A 23,566-nucleotide genomic window follows, 5' to 3' on the forward strand; every position below is an offset into this window, starting at 1 on the left:
GGGAGTCGGAGGTCCAGCAGGGGTGGACACACCAGCAACTGGTCCCCAGCAGATGGAGGATGTGACGGCATCATCGGGCAGGGCACGTGCACAATGGCATCGGTGGATTCCATCAGCCTGGAGGCCATCGTGCTGGCACAGGCAGTTGTGTCGGAGGCAGCGGCATGCTCGACGTGGGAGGCATCATAGCTCGGGGCTATCAACATCAGGGGTGCAGGCATCGGCCGGAGGGCAGGAGAACCCTGGAATGGGAGTGGCTTCCGTGTGGGAGCGGTTGGGCCAGCAGATAGGTGCGGAGCGGCAGCAGGCAGAGGAGGAACGGCTCACAATGGTCAGGGCGGAGGTGGGCTGAGTGCTTCGAGGGTCTTCGCAGACAGTTGGAGCTGGACACTGCATTATCCCTGCGAGACCTCGGGGCCAGGGAACATGTCCGCCTCCAAGCCATTGAACAGGAGTTTGATGATGCCCTGGCCCATGACATCATCCAGTGAGCCACAGCCATTGGACTAGCCCGCTGCCCTTGTAAATAGTTATGTAGTTAGTGTTAGGTTTCCTTTGCTTTTTTCTTGATTTTGGACCTTTTGGACAATGGACCACATTTTTGTATATAATTTTTTTATTAGGTAGTATTTTTAGATAGGTTTCATTTCTTCAGTTGGGTTCATAGACCCTGTATTGTTTATCTGTATATAGTTGACTGTTGAATTATGTTTTTTTTTTATTTACCCATGGAGCAATGGTTTTTGGTTTTGTTTTTCCCTTGGATGTACTTTTTTGAACTGTAACTTTTGACACCTTTCCTTTGGATTATGATTTGTGGTTTTTCATAATTTTACGGACATGCTGCTTTTTGTTTTTAATTCCCATTGTCGTTTGTTTATTTTTAATCCCATTTATGTTGCTTTTAATACATTTTTTTCATCAAACTTCAATGTGTAGTATCATATCGTTGGTTTCATGCATATCATGATATGGGTTTTGACATTCACTTACACCCATTGTGTGTATGTGAGGGACATGTGTTCATTTTCATACTTGCCATTGGGGTTGTACCATGTAATTGGCAATTCTGAGTGGGTGGATGCAATGCTTGGGAGGTTGGGCATGTGGAGGTTGCCCATAAGGGCCAGGGATCTAGATTGTGATGACGTGTTGGTTGGGGGACATGTGTCAGGGCCTGCCTGCAGGTGCCCCACAATGCTGGGGGGTGGGGGTGCAGGGGGACATGAGTGGGACATGAGTGGGGGCCTGCTGGCAGGTGCCTCGCAATGCTGGGGGGTGGGGGTCCAGGGGGACATGAGTGGGACATGAGTGGGGGCCTGCTGGCAGGTGCCTCGCAATGCTGGGGGGTGGGTGTCCAGGGGGACATGAGTGGGACATGAGTGGGGGCCTGCTGGCAGGTGCCTCGCAATGCTGGGGGGTGGGGGTGCAGGGGGACATGAGTGGGACATGAATGGGGCCTGCTGGCATGTGCCTCGCAATGCTGGGGGGTGGGGGTGCAGGGGGACATGATTGGGGGCCTGCTGGCAGGTGCCTCGCAATGCTGGGGGGTGGGGGTGCAGGGGGACATGAGTGGGACATGAGTGGGGGCCTGCTGACAGGTGCCTCGCAATGCTGGGGAGTGGGGGTGAAGGGGGACATGAGTGGGACATGAGTGGGGGCCTGCTGGCAGGTGCCTCGCAATGCTGGGGGGTGGGGGGACATGAGTTGGTGTTCAGTAGTGCAAGGAGACATGTGCCTTTGCTGGGGGGCATGTCCATGTTGGGTGGGCTGCCTGCGGGACATGACCAGGGATGCAGGGTAGTCCCCTGTGGTGTGGGCTGCCTGCAGGGGCCGTGGAGGGTGTACAGGGAACACCTAGGAGGACCCACACTGCCAAATCACGTGTGGGACTCCCCGGCACCCCAGTAATACACGTACCCAGCTGAAATTGCGTGTGAAACTTCCCGCGCACCCCAGTAATACACGTACCCTGCTCGCACAGGGCCAATCGCCTGTGGAACTTCCCGCGCACCGCAGTAATACACGTACCCAGCTGAAATCACGTGTGAAACTTCCCACGCACCCCAGTTATACACGTACCCCACTCGCAGAGGGCCAATCGCGTGTGAAACTTCCCGCGCCCCCCATAATACACGTACCCAGCTGAAATCGCGTGTGAAACTTCCCGCGCACCCCAATAATACACATACCCCGCTCGCACAGGGCCAATCACGTGTGGAACTTCCCGCGCACCCCAGTAATACACGTACACGTACCCGGATTAAATCGCGTGTGAAACTTCCCACGCACCCCAGTAATACACATACCCAGCTGAAATCGTGTGTGAAACTTCCCGTGCACCCCAGTAATATACGTACCCAGCTGAAATCGCTTGTGAAACTTCCCGCGCACCCCAGTAATACACGGACCCCACTCGTACAGGGCCAATCGCGTGTCGAACTTCCCACGCACCCCAGTAATACACGTACCCAGCTGAAATTGCGTGTGAAACTTCCCGCGCACCCCAGTAATACACGTACCCTGCTCGCACAGGGCCAATCGTGTGTGAAACTTCCCGCGCACCCCAGTAATACACGTACCCAGCTGAAATCACGTGTGAAACTTCCCGCGCACCCCAGTAATACACGTACCCTGCTCGCACAGGGCCAATCGTGTGTGAAACTTCCCGCGCACCCCAGTAATACACGTACCCAGCTGAAATCGCGTGTGAAACTTCCTGCGCACCCCAGTAATACACGTACCCAGCTGAAATCGCGTGTGAAACTTCCCGCGCACCCCAGTAATACACGTACCCAGCTGAAATTGTGTGTGAAACTTCCCGCGCACCCCAGTAATACACGTACCCCGCTCGCACAGGGCCAATCGCGTGTGGAACTTCCCGCACACCCCAGTAATACATGTACCCAGCTGAAATCGCGTGTGAAACTTCCCGCGCACCCCAGTAATACACGTACCCAGCTGAAATCGCGTGTGAGACTTCCCGCGCACCCCAATAATACACATACCCCGCTCGCACAGGGCCAATCACGTGTGGAACTTCCCGCGCACCCCAGTAATACACGTACCCGGATTAAATCGCGTGTGAAACTTCCCACGCACCCCAGTAATACACATACCCAGCTGAAATCGTGTGTGAAACTTCCCGTGCACCCCAGTAATATACGTACCCAGCTGAAATCGCGTGTGAAACTTCCCGCGCACCCCAGTAATACACGGACCCCACTCGTACAGGGCCAATCGCGTGTCGAACTTCCCACGCACCCCAGTAATACACGTACCCAGCTGAAATTGCGTGTGAAACTTCCCGCGCACCCCAGTAATACACGTACCCTGCTCGCACAGGGCCAATCGTGTGTGAAACTTCCCGCGCACCCCAGTAATACACGTACCCAGCTGAAATCACGTGTGAAACTTCCCGCGCACCCCAGTAATACACGTACCCTGCTCGCACAGGGCCAATCGTGTGTGAAACTTCCCGCGCACCCCAGTAATACACGTACCCAGCTGAAATCGCGTGTGAAACTTCCTGCGCACCCCAGTAATACAAGTACCCAGCTGAAATCGCGTGTGAAACTTCCTGCGCACCCCAGTAATACACGTACCCAGCTGAAATCGCGTGTGAAACTTCCCGCGCACCCCAGTAATACACGTACCCAGCTGAAATTGTGTGTGAAACTTCCCGCGCACCCAGTAATACACGTACCCCGCTCGCACAGGGCCAATCGCATGTGGAACTTCCCGCACACCCCAGTAATACATGTACCCAGCTGAAATCGCGTGTGAAACTTCCCGCGCACCCCAGTAATACACGTACCCAGCTGAAATTGCGTGTGAGACTTCCCGCGCACCCCAGTAATACACGTACCCCGCTCTCACAGGGCCAATCGCATGTGGAACTTCCCGTGCACCCCAGTAATACACGTATCCAGCTGAAATCGCGTGTGAAACTTCCCGCGCACCCCAGTAATACACGTACCCAGCTGAAATCGCGTGTGAAACTTCCCGCGCACCCCAGTAATACACGTACCCAGCTGAAATCGCATGTGAAACTTCCCGCGCACCCCAGTAATACACGTACCCCGCTCGCACAGGGCCAATCGCTTGTGGAACTTCCCGCGCACCCCAGTAATACACGTACCCAGCAGAAATTGCATGTGAAACTTCCCGCGCACCCCAGTAATACACGTAGCCTGCTGAAATTGCGTGTGAAACTTCCCGCGCACCCCAGTAATACACGTACCCATCTGAAATTGCGTGTGAAACGTCCCGCGCACCCCAGTAATACACGTACCCCGCTCGCACAGGGCCAATCGCGTGTGGAACTTCCCGCGCACCCCAGTAATACACGTACCCAGCTGAAATCGCATGTGAAACTTCCCGCGCACCCCAGTAATACAGGTACCCTGCAGAAATTGCTTGTGAAACTTCCCGCGCACCCCAGTAATACACGTACCCAGCTGAAATTGCGTGTGAAACGTCCCACGCACCCCAGTAATACACGTACCCCTCTCGCACAGGGCCAATCGCGTGTGGAACTTCCCGCGCACCCCAGTAATACACGTACCCAGCTGAAATCGCATGTGAAACTTCCCACACACCCCAGTAATACACGTACCCTGCTGAAATCGCGTGTGAAACTTCCTGCGCACCCCAGTAATACACGTACCCCACTCTCACAGGGCCAATCGCGTGTGAAACTTCCCGCGATCCCCAGTGATACGCGTTCCCTGCTTGCCGTGCTGGTACAGGGTTAGTGCAGCCCTTTGCGCTGGATTGGGGATTTTGATGGCTTTTTCCTGCGCAAGGGGCGTTCTTGGGGGAGTAACTGGCCCTGCTGCAGGGTCGCTGCGCCACTGTGCGCCACGGCTGGTTTTGGTGGCTGGAATCCATGAATACGCTGTGCGCGGAAATGTATTTTAGCGCACGCGGCTGGCGCAGGGATTCGCATGCGCACACTGTGCGCCAGCCGCGTGCGCCACTTGTGCGCTGAATTCTATGAATTACCCCCTAAGTGTCTATTTTCTGGAACATATACTCGGATTTGGCTATTGTTAAGTTAGAATTGTGTATCAAATGTCGAGATGACAATCTCCAACTTCGCCGTTGTGAGTCTTCAACTGATGGGACCCGGGAGCCACCTAAAAAGCCTAAAACTGAAAGGACTGTATAGCATACCACTCAAGTATAGTGCTGAATATCATACTGCGCCTATTTTCTTTCCCACTGGTACTTGCTCCCACCTGTTATTTCCCAATTATTTTTTTCAAAATTCTGCATCCTTCTTTGTTCCTTTCAAACTGTCTGTGTATTTAAGATTTGCAAAGGCATATTTGTGTTGTCCTTACTGTGTTAAACTTGGCAGCTTCTTGACAGGCTTTAATGCTGCCAAATGCCTTCTCAACATGTCCTCCATTGTCCCACCCCACTTCACAAAATAGTTAATGCATAGCTTTTCCAAGGTTTATTACCCGAAGCATTAAAAATAGGCCCAGCCCGCTCCCTGCTGATTTAGCAAACAATCCCCTATCATAGAGTGGGAAATAGAGACATTGGAGATAGTGCTGATCACAGATGGGCATTAGTTGCAAATTGATTGGCTATGTGACTGCAAAACACCAACTTATTGAGAACACTGAGCAGTAAGAAGGAGGAGAAATGTGTGCTGGGCCAGTTAGTTTGAATGGGCACACTCCAATACAAAACAAGCAGTTCAATTGTTTTGGGGAAATTGCTGGCGGTGGTCAAAGGCATTTAGCATTAGACAAGGGTTGATGAGCTGTGTGAAGCAACAAACCACCTGTTTGAGCACACCGAGAATTAGGATGGAGGAATTTGCTGTTGTCCAGATTGTTCGAATGGGCACCTTCACACACAGAACAAGCAGTTGAACCCTTTTGGGGGAACAGAAAAATTGCTGGCTGCTGGAGAAATTGTTTGGGATGATGGTGATCCCAGGTGGTGGGCCTTTGTGGCAAGTAGATTTGCAGTTGAATAAAACATATGACCTGCTTTAGCAAACTCAGTAGAACATTTAAGGAATTTGCGCTGCACCAGCTTGCTTGAACAGGTGCACTCGCAAACAAAAGAAACAGTTGAATTGTTTTGGGGAACAGAAACGATTTGTGGGGTGCTGGAAAAATTGCTAGAAGAGTTAGTGATAAGATGTGGTGGGCATCTGTGGACGGTTTATTGGCTGTCTGACACAAAACACCACCTGATTTAGCACAACGAGCAGTATATTGCGGGAGGAATTTGTATTGAGGTAACTTGTTTGAATTGCTCTACTCTCACACAAAATGGGAAGTTGTATTGTTTTTGGGGAACAGAAAAAAATGAGGAGGTTCCGGAAAAGTTGTTTAAAGTCGTTGTGAACGTAAGCTATCAGCATTTGTGGTAGGTTATTGTCTGTGTGACACAAGACACCACCTGCCTGAGAGCATTAGGAATCAAAACCTAAATGCAATTTAACAACGCTTAATGTAGTGTACTTAGTTTAACAAGTGTAAACATTTCAGCTGCTTTTAGTTGAGTTAAAGTCTGGTGCAAGAACATTTAACATTACTTCCTTTTGTAAAAGGGTAAAACCCGTGCCTGTGGTGTTTGAGGCAACAAGATACACCAGTTGAAATGACCTCAGATTGACCTCATGGTAGTGAGGAAGCTTAAGGTTCCCTGGAAATGCTGCATGGGTCACTGCAGCAAAAGTAGCTAAAAATTTGATGGAGATGTACAAATAATGGGTATTAGAATGGTACAACATCAGCCAATAACCAGAAGTTGTACATCTAACACTGCTACAAGAAATACAAAAAGCATTCTAACTCTGTTTATGTGGGTGGTTACTGTGCTTTCCAATTAGCGGTGTCTTCCATTCCAGAGCCAGAAACATGTGTGGACGTAGCCCGTTCTCCCTTGTTGCAACGGCCAGCATACAAATACAATTTCTTTGAGGGTCTGCTGAGTTGCCAGATGAACAGAATGCCACTGACTAAGAGAAAAAAGGAGCATATTTGTTTTCGATTTGCATCTCTCTGCAAATTGCCAGAGGCAGCAGAGCCATGCCCATTTGCCTATGTTAGAGGAGCAGGATGTTTCTCAGCCTAACACACCGACTGCATCTTCCACCCCTTTCACTAATTTGTGAACACTACTGGTTCTCTTTCTGGACAAGTCTGTGATTCTGTTGACAGTGTTGCCATTCTTTGGTCTCCTCCTGGATACTTCCTACTGCAGTCTCATTGTCAGCACCAGTATTGGCAAGGGTGGGTGGAATTTATCATACACAACTGATGCCAGCACCGCCAGTGGCTCTAAAGCTCCATGCTACCCAGTGAATGGAGAGCAAGACGTCCCCTGATTCAGCCTCTTCTGCTGGTTCCCTATCAAGCAACTTAAAGTAATCCCAGACCCAGGACAACAATGGAAATGGGAGGGTATGTCATCCTGTCCTCCCATTACTGTCAGAGGTGTTCCTGGGCTTCTTTGGACCCTCAATGTGATGTGTGCCTCCTCCTGACTACTGTGGTACTAGCTCTACTCTTCACCACTGTGCTACTGTCTGTTTCATTGGTACATGCTCATCCACTACCTCCATGTCATCACTGTCCCAACCAACAACTTTGGCAGTAACATCATCTGCTGTAAGAGGCAGATTGTCTATTTGTCTCTGCTCAGGAAATGTTCATGAATTCTGCCTCCCCCTCTTCAGATTCCAAGTAGGAGGATACGAAATCTGTGTCCGCCTGTAGATCTGGCTTGCTATAATCCTTGTGTACATACAGCACAACATCAGATTCCTCCCACTGCACCTCTGTCATTGTCCCAATAACTAAAGAATGAAGATGTATCAAGTAAAATATCAAATCTTTCCCTTCATAATGGCTACCAAGATGTCTTCAGATACAAGAAGCCTAATTAGCAATGTTTTCAAAAGCAAGCCACAACACACATTTTCCCTAACACATTTAAAAAAATGGCTTTGCCAAATGAAGTGCCTCAGCACATGCCTCACACAGTAGGAAAACAATATTAAAGATGTCTGAGCAAAAAACAACATTTCCAAATCTCAAATAACACACAGTCACGAAATAAAAAAGAAATCCTGCCTAACCCCTCAAAGAAGTCTCTCTTTCTCCACCTCCTGTTGTGGAACACCCCTGCCTCAAGTTTCTGCAGCCAAATTTCAAACACAAATGAAACAGGAAGTTGGTAGCTCTCTATATAGGCGTTCACACTCACCTGAATCCACACGAGAATACCCTAATCTGACATTAATATGATGTTCACGGTCAAATACTCACTTGATGCACAAATCTGTGTGTGGGCTTCCCAATTTCACCAAAACTCACAAAAGAATTATTCAGCCAGCTCCTGCAGATTCACCTGCATCCCACCATTTTTTCCATGGGGATTCACGGAAGGGGGTTTGGGTAGATACACCCAACCATACTGGTTATCTCCAATGTGTATTTAATTCCACTGAGAGAACTGCTTGGAAACTATGGAAAAAATATTGGTTGTATGTGAAATAACATTTTAAAGGCACCCTCCCCAACATATTTTCGGTCTGGTGCACTTATATAGACAACAGTCCTAGAATATTTGCGGACAGCGTTGGATAGTTCTATGGTGCCTTTAAAAAAAATACTGAGTCACCCTCTATGTTAATTCCAGTAATTATATCACAGGATACTGACAATATTCATCAATATGTGGATGGCACCAAACTACATCTAAATGTCATGACTGATAAAGATATACACCATCAGAAAGAAATATATGTTCTATTAGTCAAGCATATATTTCATGGCTGTAAAAGAAGCTACAACTTATTGAGAGTTCATCCTCATTGAAAACTATTGATGGCAAGCTAAATTCTAGGCTAGGCTTACTATATGATTGTACCCCCAGCTTGCATAGAATACTGAAGTTCTCAGAAATCACATTGCCAGCAATCTCTCCTCTTGACTAATACCAAGCAATTCCAGTCATACTTGACAAACTCTCCCCACAGCAAAAGTAAAGATATACCTTGCAGGGAAAGAGTTCATAACAAATGTACAGGCCTTTGCTATCTCTCAACTTGATGTTGCCACTTTGGAGTCCTTCTAGCCACATTCAATGTCCACATCCACCAATACACCAACGACACACAGCTATACCTCAAGATCAATTCTATCAAGGGTATCCACAGGTTTTAAACCTGCCTCTCACTGATCCAGTCTTGGATGTCCAGTGCATATCTGAAGCTCAACCCCTCCATGACCTAATTCCTACTCCTTGCCAACAACACCGAACAACCAGACATACAGACCTGGTTATCAACCATGAACCCCGAGGGTTTCACACCCATTCTCATTTCCTGCCGCAAATCCCTCGGGTTCCACATTGACAAACACTTCTCTTTCAAACACACATAGCTAATAAAACTCAGACAGCTTGGTATCACCTCTCCCGCCTGCAGGAAGTCAAGCCCTTCCTCCCTCTGGCAGGCTTTATATACAGCCTTCAAACACTGGTCCAGTCCCATCTGGATGTGGGAATGCCCTCCTCAAAGGCCTCCTGTTGTCCTCCCGTGTGCCCCTGAGAAGTGTCATACACACGGACACACACCTCACCAAGGGTATACACAGATACAACCACATCATCCCGACCCTCATCGACCATCACTGTCTCCCACTGCACACACAAATCACCGTCAAGTTTTGTTGCATCATCTATAAGGCAGTCTCCATCAAGTCACCCAGCTACTTGGCAGAGAAGCTCAGCATCTCTGGCAGACAGTGCACCACCAGAAGCCAGGACTCATGCAGACTTGAAATCCACCGCTGCGAAATGGAACGGACCAGAAAACAAGCCTTCTCTGCCTACGCCCCAAGACTAAGGATCCTCCTCCTCATCAGTATCATACTTGCCCCCACACACCTGATGCAATAGACAGCCTCCAACACTCTCCTCTCCGCAACCCTGTTCAGCTGTACCCCTCCTCTGTGCTCCTCTGTATCATACCCCCTGCTGTATATCTGTTCTGTTGTTACCACTAAAAAGTGCTCCGTTATGCATCTGTACTGTTGTATACCTCCGTAAAGCACTCTGTTGTGTATCTGTATTGTTGTATACCTTTGTTGCTTCTCGAATCTAGGTCTGCACTCAATAAATACAATAATAATAATAATAATAATAATAATAATAATAATAATAATAATAATAATAGTAATAATAATAATACAAAGAATTATAATTATTATAATTATTATTATTATTATTATTGTTGTTATTATTCAACCCTTTCTAGTTGTAATTTGTAAAAGAGCCAAAGACCCACCTCTCCTAAAGAGTACCTTATCCACCTTTACAAATTGGAACCCTAGTTTATCACCAACCCTTAGACCCACTAATAAATTAATAACTCCCCCTCTGTTGCTCCCTGCATTCCTGTACGCACAAGCACAAATACCGTTTTTTCCTAGCCTCAGTCCTCTGCTATGCCATAATTCTTGTTCGCCACTGTATTGCTTTCCAGGTAGTTTCACCATTTATAAAACCATAACTAACGTGCTTTAAACACATTTTAAATGTAAGTGTTGACAGGTGAGTTAGCTATTTATAAGTAGGCATGAGTAAACCTGTCAGACAGTGGCGTATAAATATTCCATATTTCACCACCAAAAATTCAGTGCGGGCAAACTGCAAAATGTTTGGGCTACATGGGTCTCAAAAATCCGACCGAAAGCTTGTGTTAAGAATTAGGAATTTGTCTAGAGCTGACCCATGTCTGATGACTTTCATTTGTTAATTTGAGGGTAGGACTTAAAAAAATTCAACATAATTCCCCACTTTACAACTCCCACGGCGTCATAGAATATCCGTTGTTTCTTTTACGTAAAACCATTTTACATTGCCCAAAAGTTGGAAGATCCAGGGTTTATTAACACACGTTTGTCAAGTACTATTAATGAGCCATTCCTTTTAACATTGACACAAGTATCATTAGACATCGGTAGCTGGAACCGTTTGATCCTGCCTGTCTTTCTAATACCATGAGATAAGTAAATTCAACATGCTAAGAAACATTGTGCTGCTCTCTTACATAGGACTCTACAATTGGAAACCAATGTCTCTCTGTAGGTCAGAGAACCAAGACTACATGTCATTAAGTTTGAAAGAAAACACATTCATTCTAGTAGTGGCTGCAACTCTAAGATGTGCCATCAGTCCATATTGAACTTCTCTGTGATATTTTGCCCATCAAGCATAAGTACATATTATACATATACCCAGAATGTGTGCTTTGCTCGAAGATGGTTCCAAATGAATGCTTAGATTCTTAATGCCCTGCTTTAACAGTCTTATTTACTAGAGACAGAAGGCTTGGCATAGTAGCTTGATGGATTCACTGTGAGGAAGTAACGAACATGTGTTCAGACACGCAGCCATTATATGATTTTACTGCTACACAACAATAAGTGTAGCTCAGATGCATGGGTGACAAGTAAGGATTCCTTCCATAATGACCACTAAGCACCCACCATCATCTTCCACAAAGCACCCTTCAGTCACTCCAGGTAAGAGCAGATGACCTGTTTCTGCCTAACCTCGTTCCTATGAGACCATGCAAACAAAATCATGTTGAAATATTGGCACGCTCAATACCAATTCCAATAACCAACATTCTGCCAAAATCAACACTATGGGCCTCATTACGACTCAGGCGGTAAGGGGTTTACGGCGGCGTAAACAGCGCCGACCCTTACCGCCTGATTCCGAGGTCCCTTAGCGCCATGGAGGTTTTAACACCTGCTTTTAGCAGGTGTTAAAATCCATGGCGCTAAGGGACCTTGATGTTAATTACGCCACCGTAATTTACGGTGGCGTAATTAACGCCTTCCACACTCCCATTATGCCCTATGGGGCAAAAATGGGAATGGGGAAGGGTAAATGGGGATTGGGGACTTACCGCCCCGCCAACCTCGGAATGGGGCGGTAAGTCCGCCACGTTTACGCCATGGTGGTAAAGGTACGACCCAGGCGGTAACTTACCGCCTGGGTCGTAATGAGGCCCTATGTTAGACGAATTTGAAATTGATGAACTTGTGATTGCAGAAACAGTGTTCTCTTACAATTATACAACTATTACTGGCATACTCACCCCCACCTAATTTCAAGATGTATGTCACCAGTAGGATGAACAGACCAAGGAGGAGGGTCGAAACATGTCCCTTAGTAGGTGTCTTTCGAGACATCAGTGACTACTTATACTTGCTTCTCATGATGTTCACTACTTACAGACTACCTGGTTACCCCTTTCTATTGTTTGATGAGTGATCTGACTACATTGCCAATCTACAAACAATCTACAACTGTGTGAATGACCTTCTTAATTTTACCCTCTAGCTTCATTTGCATTCTAAGATGGATACACGATCTTTCCATAATCACTGTATGTTCTAAACATGTTCCCATCTAATGCTACAAACTCCAAAGGACGCACCTTAGATTCCATTCTTTCTTCATCCTAGCTTGACATTGCTCCCTCTCAAGTCACCACCCCTCCATAATGTACAGAGCACCAGGTAGTGCTAACTGAACTATGTAAAACAAAAAAACATTAGTAGTAAATATGGCAACATTATAATTTGGTGGTGCAGGAAAAGTGGCAGTAACAGAATTAGGCCACTTTTTACCCACAGCATCAACCTTGCAATGAGGCCCTTAGCATGGTATGACATGATAGGGTATGTTACAGTTCAAGAAAATTACATTTAATGAACAAGACATCAATTTTGCAACATTTCAATATATTGATATAAAGATGAACCTTCCAGTCATTGCTCTTAAACAAGTGGCACAAATGGTAATTGAGTTTGTCAGTATTGTGGATGAATGAGGCCCTAAGTATCTGAACAGTATTTATATTTTAAGGACCGTCGGACTTAAATGGAAATCATGTTTCATTTGTAAGACAAACATGTTGGTTCTCAGTGCCCTCAATCTTTGATTAATTGAGGATGTAGAAAAAGTGTCATTTGACTCTCATTCATATAGTAATTTCAATGACACCAATGGAAACATGCACTCAAATATATGACGTAAGCAATCTAATCTGTTCCATGCCTCCCTGCCTCCTCAAAATATTGGGTATAGACAAGGAACTGACTCATTCAAAATCATTTTCCAGCAGAAAAAGATGATGCATGGATAGCAGACTTCTATGGACCAAATAATCTGCTCTCAGTTTTAAAACCAACCAGAAGAGTTATATATTAAGCATATGGCAGGTTGGAAACATATTCATTGTTGTTCTCCTTTTAGGAAATGTTCTACTTCAGGACCTACCCACATAAACGAAAATACACAAATGTTCTGATGTATACATGTCTCTGTATGCAGATAAATCGTGAATAGGCTCAAACCTATTGGGTCTCTATCAGACATCAATATCATTATAAATAAAGCAATAAACCCCGAGAAGTGGGGCATTACCACATCAGGTAATGCCCCATGGCCCATAATTAGTTAACAAAGGCCCTGGGGCATTACCTCCTGTGATAATGCCTACGCCGGTGAGGGGCTCATTGCTATTTGTACCCCAGCCTGTTAGACCAGGGTACTAATAGTGTCTTTATTTTAGTTGCAAAACATCTGCATTTTCAACTGAAAAAAGAAGAAAAAAGGAGGGCTGCAGTGGAATGGGGTGAAACAAGCATACCTAGTCTCTTTTCCCTTTCCATGGTGGGCATGCAAAAAGGAAAAAAAAAAGAATACAAAGGGGAGACTACAACTGATCCCTTCTCTCTTTCCATGGTGGCTAATGAATTGTGAGTAAAACATTGTTTAAATAGATGGCCATTAGCGAACGGAGAGATGGCACTACATGTAGTCCCTTCTCCCTTTCCATGTTGGCCATTTTGCTAAAAGAACACAGAGGGACACGGCTGCGACCAGTGCTTTGTCAGGTTGGTAAAGACCCGGCGAGGGATAATCCGAACAATTGTAACAATCTGATTGTCCCTCGCCGGGTACTTATCAGATGTAATGCATTCAAGCGTAACAAATTGTGTACGAATGGAGGAGCTGGATGTGATACCTTGAGGCTCATAGCCCGTCTGTACCCCACCACAAGAGATCCCTTTATGAATCAATTTCACTTTTGTGTGGAAAAGTAGTGCAAAGAATAAAAGTAGCACTCACTTTCAATCACCTATAGTGGCTCTTCATTTTCAGTAAATTAGGTCCAGTCAACAAGTTAAAATATGAGTATGATCTGGTCTGACGATGTGATCATTTTAGGTGCATTGGCTGTTTTGATAATTGTTAAATGTTTGTTATGGTAATTGTTAAAAGTTGAAATGGACATACGACTATAACAATATAAAAGTCTGATTTAATCGTTGTTACCTAGATGGACCAAATCTACTGCTTAATAAATGACAAGAGCAAACATCTTGTGCAAGTACATCATTTCTGTCACTATGTATTTTTGCCAAAAGCCCAACCATTGGGCATTTACGACCGTCAATCAATAATTCTTAAATTCAAATCTTTTCAGCCTCAATATAATTTAATAGGGGTTCATTGAATCAATCATATGTCTGTGATTCAAATCATTTCATTGTCATCATGTGTTCATTGTGTCTGCATTTCATGCTCATACATCATTCCTTACCATTACAGAATGGAGACCTCATTCACTTTGATGATGTTCCCATAAATAACGTGCAGGTAAGACTGGGTCTGTTATATGAAAACCTTCTCATACAATTCAAGAGTGAGGTTTAGCAACAAAGATTAGGACATATGTACCCGTGATTAACTTCTTTCTATGTTGTTTTTGTTAATCTTCGCAATCTCTGGCTGGAAGAACATAGCCATTATGTACTAATGCATTCATTACCATACCCTCAGTCACATCAGATCGAAGTTTACTTAGGTCAACATCATCAAAACAGATGCAAACTCAGATCTGTCATTAAATAAAATGGGCAAACAAAATCTATTAGCTCCTGAATGGGGATGCTTGAAAAGTATCAGACATTCACTATAAACAGACTTTGTTTGCATTGTGCATGTCTGGCATTTGTGTTGCAGCATTGCACCAAATATGAAGTGTGTTTATGACATGCTTCATTTTCTAGAAAGCACTGATACATATTTATCCACCGGTCACTATGGGGTGAGTGCATATCTCTAAGGTCAAGTAAGTAAACTAAGGAACTTGCCCTGGATGTCTAGAGGAATTTATTTTAAAGTGCAAGGCCTGATGAAGTAGCAGGATGTGTTCATGCATTCCTCAATCACAGCTAGGTGGCTGTGAATGAGGAACGCATTTGCACATCCTGCAACATCAGTTCTTTCCAAATGCTCAACTATTTTCCATTCACAGCCATTACAGAATCACATCAAAGAAAAACATTTGGAGGAAGATCTGTGAATATGCAAAGAGACACACCTTCTTCCAAATGAGCTGTGCTCAGTCAATTAGAATCCCTCATAATGGATATCATTATTTTTCCTTGAATCTTTTGGAGGAGGGCCCTTGTACCAGGCAGCAGTGAACATTTCTGACTGGGACTGTGCCTGTATTATAAATAGAAAAGATTGATTAAACATGAAGAATTTAGGATTATTGGTGCTGAAAGATGTCTGTCTCACCCCTGACTTACCTAATTAGTAAACCAACAGCAAGTTCTTTGAGAGAGTAATCTATGTTTCAGGTACTGGAAGGCCTATTGTGATCAACTCCACATACTCGAATATTTAATTGAACAGATGATACATGAATCACTTATAAAGAACATTCCTAATGCAGCATTATTATTTCAATTGTGACAACGATATGTATACAGGCACTTTTGTTCCCCCTGTAAATAATGCAAAGATTAGGAAACTAGCGACTGGGGATGTCAACATTAAGATTCTTTTTGTGCATATAGGAGAATAAGCACATCTACTTTTTTCCCAGAAAGTGTTGCTATCGATATTTGACCAATGCTTTGGACTTGGACCTGCCATCAAGTTCCTAATCCATACTGAGGTTCAGTTTAGTGGATGTTCTAGACTCATTCACAGTTGGCAAGGATGATGGCCTGAATATTTTTTAAGGCATTAGAGTGCAAAATCTTTTGACTGATTATGAAATTGTGTCAGCATTCATTATTCTGAAACAAGGGGATACCTGCAAAGCATTGCTTTGGTTAAAAAGAGATGTGCAAATAGTACTATGCGTATTTTGTTAACAGTGTCTGGCAAAATGATGCATGTTGCTCTTTGCTTAGTAAGTATATACATATTTCAGGCCTCAAATGCAACACAATGGGCCTCATTGTGAGTCCGGCAGGTAACCGTGCCAGTAGAACGGTTTCCAGCGCCCGGGAATGGGCAATTACCAGGGCATTACAGCCCCGGCGGACCTGGTAATTGCCCATTTCCGGGCACTGGAAAGTATTACTCCCCATTCCCATTTGAGTCCCATTGGACTCAATGGAAATGGGGAGTTGGATGCACCGGCACCATTCGTGAATGGTGTCGGTGCATCCGTTGAGGTCTGCTAGTGGGTGCAGGTCCGTGTGCCAATTCAGACCTGCCAGGCAAAAAGGCACCCGCGAGAAGAACATGTAGTTTGCAAGTCCGGTAACAAAGGTACCGGCAAACTTATAATGAGGCCCAATGTATTTTATCATTCGTTTGAAAAGGGTTAGTATGAAAATATAAACATTTGCAGGGCTCAATCAGATCTCTTCCGGCAATCATCTGATCTATGTACACGATTCAGGAATATCATACTTGGTAGTGAGGTAAACAATTACTCAGGAAAGCAAAATGTTCTGACTATACTGAGCCATCGACTGTTAAAAATGTCTTGTGTTTTAGGAGATTTTCACAAGATCCCTAATTGTAAGAGAAGCTCATCATCGATAATCCATGATTTACTCTATCCTCTCCCGAGATTGATCCCTTTGCCCTTTAACTACTGGTGCACTTGCCTTCAGATCTGAGTAATTTATTTTGATGTCTTAATACAATTTGACACAACTGGAAAACTAGATCGTACTAGATTCCATAGAAGTGCTAACCAGGATGATGTCATCTGGTCATCCTCTTTTCTGGGTTGACTAGAGGTATTTAGCCAAAGGAGGTTTTTCCATTGTAATGTCAGTTTGACTGCATTTTTCACAAAGAGGGACAAGAGATAGGGAAGATTCTGCAACTGCATGTATGCCTTTGTGAAGGTGTGTATGTATGTGATTTATGAAGTGCAGTCCTAGCTGAGAAGCAATGGAGTGCTGTACAGGGACGTCATTTCTGGTTTGCCAGGGGTAGCAAGTGATACCCCTGAATTCCCCTCTGCTACCCCTAGACCTCTCCTTGTGACCCCTGGCCACTGGACAAAGAGGCAGTGGCAAGAGCAGATATCTGTGTTGCACCTGAAAAAGGTGGTTGTAAATACAGCTAAATATGCCTCTGTTTTTTTTACCAGGAATCTAGCTCTAGATAGATGGAGAAATAACAGGGATGCATGAAGAAATATAAAGCCACAGTAACTAGCAGGTTGGCAGTCAATTAGTGAAGAATGCTTGAATGGTTTGGTTCAGAGGGGGAGCTGTCTGTGCAGCTCATACCCAGTACCGTAGCAACAGGAATGGTATGGAGTCTAGTTCTAGCTAGCTGGGAATGGTTAAGAACTGCCTGCAGTACTCAGCGACAACACAACATGAATGCAAATCTCATCAGTGTTTCTCGTTGTCTGCATTACCCAACCTGTGAGCCACTGGGACAGCGATGAGAGGGGTGTGCCCCTGTGGGTTCTGCCACCAATCCTGCTTGGGCACTCTGTGCCCTGACCCAGATCTGCCAGATCTACATCACAGTAACACTGTAAATAGACACAAGGTGAGATAATTAATGTACATGAAGTTGCCCTCCACCTTAGAAGTAAACCATTTGATGCTCCTCTAGCAAATAAATAGATATTTGGAAGAATAGCTCAGGGGCAACAAACTTGCTCTAGCAACAAGAGGATGCAGTGCAACATGGGTTCAGTACCCAGGTTACAGTGCTTAGAAGATGGAGGAGGTTGGCACTTAGCAACATATAAAGGACCAAAACAAATAATAAAATGGACCTTTTCTAGGGGTGATGTCATGGAACTGTTGGTGCTTTTTACATTTTCTTTTTTTAAAAAAGCATGCAATTACTGTGACCTGCAACACTGGCCCTCTATCTCCGATCTAACAATAAAGAACTGGGTTACCTAATAAATTAACAAAACAGAATGGTGATGGCTGGAAGGTTTCACATCATTTATAACCACTGGCACAACTCTGGGTTGGAAGTGTGTGCTTCAGGCTAAATGTTGTGGTGGCTGATATTGGAGACTTAAGATGTTCTAGTGACTTACAGATGTTGCGAGAGAGTGTTTGAGACCTGATGGCCCCTCATTACAACTCTGGCTGTAGCTGTGCCGTTAAAAGGTCACAAGCATAGTGAACCGAGAGAGCCGTGCTCATCCCCAGATTTACAGGAAGGTATAAACATATAACATCTAAGTAACAGTCGCCTAACCTGCTGAGTTGCCTTTGAAAAATGCAGCTATAGGATTCCCTGATATTCCCACACCAGGCAAACAGTTTTGGACTGCTCACCCCCTCCAATCAAGCCGCTGGGGGTACATTAATGAGACTCCCTTCTCATTTTGTAGTGAGCAGCACTGGATGACAGCTATTATCTGCTTGGAGTTTATTTATTTTGACAGTCAAAATAATCCTTATTTCCACCAAAGTGAGTGTTCCCCGGCAAATCCTTTTATCAAGCTATGCCTTATCTGCTAAAATTGGAAGTCTGTACAATGTGGAAAGGTTGTTTTCACAAATCAAAGTCTTCATGGGAAGAAAAGAGTCTCTGAAAAAGTGTGGCATAATTGACTGCAATATTTCGACTTGTAGAAATGTTAGATATTACTGGATTAACACATTCATCTTTGTTGTCCAGAAAGTGTTCATAACATCTTGCACTAAGAGTGTACACAATGAAACAATAAAAGAATATTTGTGTGTTTGCACTGGGAGAAACAGTTTCTGTGATTTTTTTGAAGTGGGCAAACGGGAAAACACTGATAAACACAGATTCTGAAACGTTTCCAAAACACTGAAAAAACACCCCTGGGAGTAAAAATTAATAAACCCCTAAAACAGGAAACCCTATTTATATTCTTTTCATTTGCAGTTCATCTTGTTCAATTTGTTCGGCACAACCCTTAACATTGGGTTCACTTTATCATACACATCTCATTTTGTTCAATCAGCAATTACTTTTGCCCTTTTGTTCACTCACCGGTCCCTAGCGGCTCCTTCGGGTAGCTGCTTTCCTCCTCTGCTAGTATTTAGTATGTATTTTATTTGTATACGACACAAAACCCTTAAGTATCTGGGTGCATTTCTTGAATTGCATACCTAGCACATATACACGCATATTTACATTTACAGTATATTTACAACAAGATTTACAGACAAGTTGTTAAGGCTCCTGTATAGTGAGCCACGTTCTTACATTTTTCCTGGGATAAGATGGTTCTGCTGCTCTGCATAGTCGTCTTTGTAGTATTATAAGCCCAATTTGCATTCCGGTCTTCGTGCTGTGGGTTGCCGGCAGCTCCGCTCACCTTTCCCGGATGCTGCCAGTAGCATTCAGCAACCAGATGTCTTCCAGGCGCCACAGCTCCTGCTGAGGGCACCCAACCAGGGAGACTCCCAGCACTGTACACCTCAGCTCCACAGTCTCTATGGGGCACTTGCTGGCGTCCTGGCCTCCAGGCAGGACCCTCACCAGCATCCGCCTTCTCCACGGCATTTCTCTCCTCTCAGGCCCGCACTCAGCCAAGCTTCTCTCCTGCTGGTCTCTCTGCTCTGATTGTCGGCTCCACCTTTTATACACCGGCAACCATTTAATTGCCTGACCAGAGTTAATGGAGTTCTCTGTACATGCCTGACCCTCACAACAATCTGTATGTCTCTTCCTCATCTCAGTACCAGAGTGGTGAAATTACATGTTAGTTTGTACAACTCCTAGTCGCCTCTTCCTCGTCCCAGTAATATGGTGATATGAATGAGGGAAAATGAAGGGAAGTGTTTGGCACCAGCCTATAAAGGCAGGGGAGAGTAAGCTTGATTATCATAAGGAAAAGGAGGATACCATGTCTTGCCTGCCGGAGGTGAAGAAGGAACCATCCAAAACAGAAGGACGATCTGTCCCCTAACCAGTCCCAGGGAACATTGAAAGTGACAGTGCTGTGGATCAAGACAAACCATTCTGAAACAGATCTTCTGTGCCAGAAGAGAGGACCCTGAACAGGAGTATCCTGTCCTTGAGTCCTTTGTGAAGGTATCACAGCAACCAGCGGTCCAGAACAGCTGAAGCACCCTTTTCTACCACACCAACACTGTCGCTCTGTATTCCTTGCAACTTGAATGATGGGGAAGGAAATGGTGCTGATGTCTGCGTTCCTCCAATCATCTGAAATATTGCACTGCATCTCAACCAGCTTCACAGTGCATCCTGTCCTAGCAAAGCTCTTCAACTCCTATGCCGGAAAGCCAGGACCCAAACCAAATCTGTGGAGGGTCACTCACCAACTCTAACTGGGAGTTACAACCATGGCTCAGCCCAGAATGCCTGAGAACGGCCATTGACGCACCCTTCAATCACCACTTCGATGACTGTCACCCACCGACATTAACTGCTGGAGCGTCACCTGCTGGCTTGTTACAGTGGCTAAAGCCCAACTCAGCCTGGCATACCATGAAGCATTCTTGGGACTATTCCAACCTGCATCACATGAACCAAGGCCCTTTGGATTGTACAGAGCACCTAAATTCAACCCTACTCGATGCCATGGCCTCCAAGATCCTACGTGCCTGACTGAGCCTGATCAGCTCGCATTAACTTTTGAGCTCAAGTCTGATGCATCTGCCCAACAAGAACGGAACCGAGGTACTGTCACACTGAACTGTCCCCACAGTCCACTTAGGCCCTAGAGACTGTTTATGTCACATCTTTCAACCCAAAATCCTTTTCATGGTAGTACCTTACCTACCAACCCTGGAACTATGCTCAGAGTACTACTTTCTCCAGTCTTTTGCATCTTCTCTGTTCTTTTCTTTGGGGGTGGGCTAGTGGTCTCTTTTCATTCTATGTGCAGATGGTGTGTCTTAGTATAGTGTTTATATCTGTATAGAACCTTCATTGGGCATTCCCTTTATTTTCGACTGTGATACTGTGTTGTTTGACCCACTACTAGTTCACCTTTGCAACCCTCCTAAGAGCATAGCCTTCTCTCAACCCACATTAACACAAAAGGTGAAGGAGGTATACCCCTTGATTGTCCCTATTTTACTTTTATGATTGCATTGTGTTTTGGTTTGTAGAAGTGCGAGGGCTAAGTGGACAATTTTACCCCTACTCATTCTTGTACTCTTGGGAGGCAATATCCAATTCGTCACACATGCCTAGTAGAAACAGAAGGTAGTTTGCACTAGGCACTGGTTATAGTGATAACTGGGTATGGCCTTAATTATGTCTGGGATATTGAATGGCTGAGCTTACCTGCCCACTTACAATACTCAGCACAAAGTTCATGAAAGTTCACTGTCCTCAGGGCTGGGAAGTGTGGTAGGCCATGTGCTCGGCAAATAGATCGCTAGTCCTGGCTGTCTGCCAGGCCCAATGGGTGTTGCATGTTTATCACTCTATCCGGGGCAAGGACAAGATCATGTCACAGGCTCAGTGACTCCTGAGATGTCCTGATATGATCAAAGAAATGATTCAACTGTTGAGCTAACGGTACATACTGTGATGGAAGAGTGAGGAAATCATGGAAAGCTATGTCTCTATAGACATTTCCCTTAGAGACAGGACCCTTTTAATCAAAAAATTGGGTAGTACCGAGATTATACTTCATCTATAGAAACTGGCACTGTCGAGAAGAAAAGAGAATTGAAGAGTGCTCTGCAGAACAAACGTTGATATACTAGCTCTCAACCACAAACTAGCAGTGCGAAGATAAAAAGAGAGGAAGGACTTCTCTCATGGTCTGATCCTCCCTGGAGGAACCATGAGCTGGATCAGGGAGCAAAGGAGAACGGGTTCTTGGCCAGACAGCAGAAGTGTCCCAGCAGAGCATGCCACTCACTGAGACACAGACCACAGCGGGTGAAACAGGTATCCAGCGGCGAATGGGGGGAGAGCAGAAAGAGGACCCGCTGTACTTGTGAGGGATCCAGGGCTGTGGAAATGACACATGAATTCCAGGGGCAAGAGAATTCTGTAGAAGCTGGGAGCCAGACAGAGAAGCATCCTGCAGAACATGGGTAAGGAGCACACCCCTGGGGTTGAGTAAATCCATATAAAGAACTGTGTTGATGAATTGGGAAATGCTATACAAAGCAAGGGGCAGAGCAAAAACCATATTGAGACCCTGACGGGCAGAGTTGAACTGAGTCAGGGCAAAAGAGAAATTCCTGGCATGAAACCAATTGTTGAGAACAATCGAAAGTCGTCATCTTCCTTGTACCAGTACTTGGAAGAATCCCAGTGGACTTGCTATGAGAAACAGTGCCTGGCAGGATAGTGAACAGGGCCATATTAAGAGCCATTATAAATATGAGAAAGCAGTCTGGGACCCGAATGTTGAAAGGATTGAAGACTTGTATATGCAAAACTAAGTCTGGCAGGATAATAAACCGGGTCAGAGTGAGAGACATTAAAAGCATGAGAAAAGGACCTGGGACCCACATAAATGGAAGAGAAGATCAACGGGAGAAAGTTATCCTTTGGCAAAAGTCAAGCGAAAACCAGGGGGAGAAAAAGATATCCTCCTACAAAACCACAGCCCACATAACTGGAAAAGTAAACCAAGTGGAGAGAAATGTCCTTTGGCAAAAGTCAAGAGAAGACTAGTGCAAGAGAAAGATATCCTCCTGCCAAACCACAGACATTATTGGGAGTATTGAAAGTGAGTCTAAGAAAGGCTTAGGGAAGGGAGATATTGTCCCTCCATCTGTGTGGAACTATATCGAAAGGCATAGCGATGGCCAGGTGAAGAGGTATATACCCCCAACAGTCACAAACTGCCTAAAACTATCCATAAGGAAGCAACCACCTTTCTGGGGTCAGGGTGAATCTAGTTATATCATTTTCTTTTGAAGTGTGATGGACGGAAATAGCTTTGGGTAATAGGACAGTGGAATATATTTCTTTTGACAGACATTCTAACAGCATTCTTGGTTTTATTTGAGTCCGGGAAATCCCTCCTAGATATAGGGACAGGCATGATTTTCCTTACTTATATAAAATAATGGTTTATGCCAACAAACGTACAACCTTTGTATACCACCTCCACTTATGCACCCTTACAAGAGGGAACCGAATCCTCCCATAGTAAGAAACATACCTCTGTAAAGCCTTTGATTACAAACAAACAACTTGCCTAGTGTTCATCTCTAGATTAATCCTAACATCACCAGGGCTGTGTTCATACCAGATGGTGAATTCTGCACAGCACAATATAAAC

The 23,566-nt window shown here is 45.0% G+C and overlaps 1 protein-coding gene across 17 annotated transcripts in view; it reads left to right on the forward strand.

Moving 5' to 3' along the window:
- Positions 1–23,566, forward strand: part of DAB1 (DAB adaptor protein 1) — a 4,845,894-nt gene that overhangs the window by 4,687,227 nt on the left and 135,101 nt on the right. For 10 of the 17 annotated variants that reach the window (XM_069642094.1, XM_069642098.1, XM_069642099.1 and 7 more), the window contains one exon: positions 14,677–14,724. The exons of the other annotated variants lie outside the window; for them this stretch is intronic. In XM_069642094.1, the coding sequence (XP_069498195.1) occupies positions 14,677–14,724 (48 nt within the window). The remainder of the gene's footprint in view (positions 1–14,676; positions 14,725–23,566) is intronic. 17 annotated transcript variants of the gene reach the window in all.

Source organism: Ambystoma mexicanum, chromosome 1q (genome assembly GCF_040938575.1).
Source record: "Ambystoma mexicanum isolate Mex_15411 chromosome 1q, UKY_AmexF1_1, whole genome shotgun sequence".
In the NCBI taxonomy this organism is placed as follows: domain Eukaryota; kingdom Metazoa; phylum Chordata; class Amphibia; order Caudata; family Ambystomatidae; genus Ambystoma; species Ambystoma mexicanum.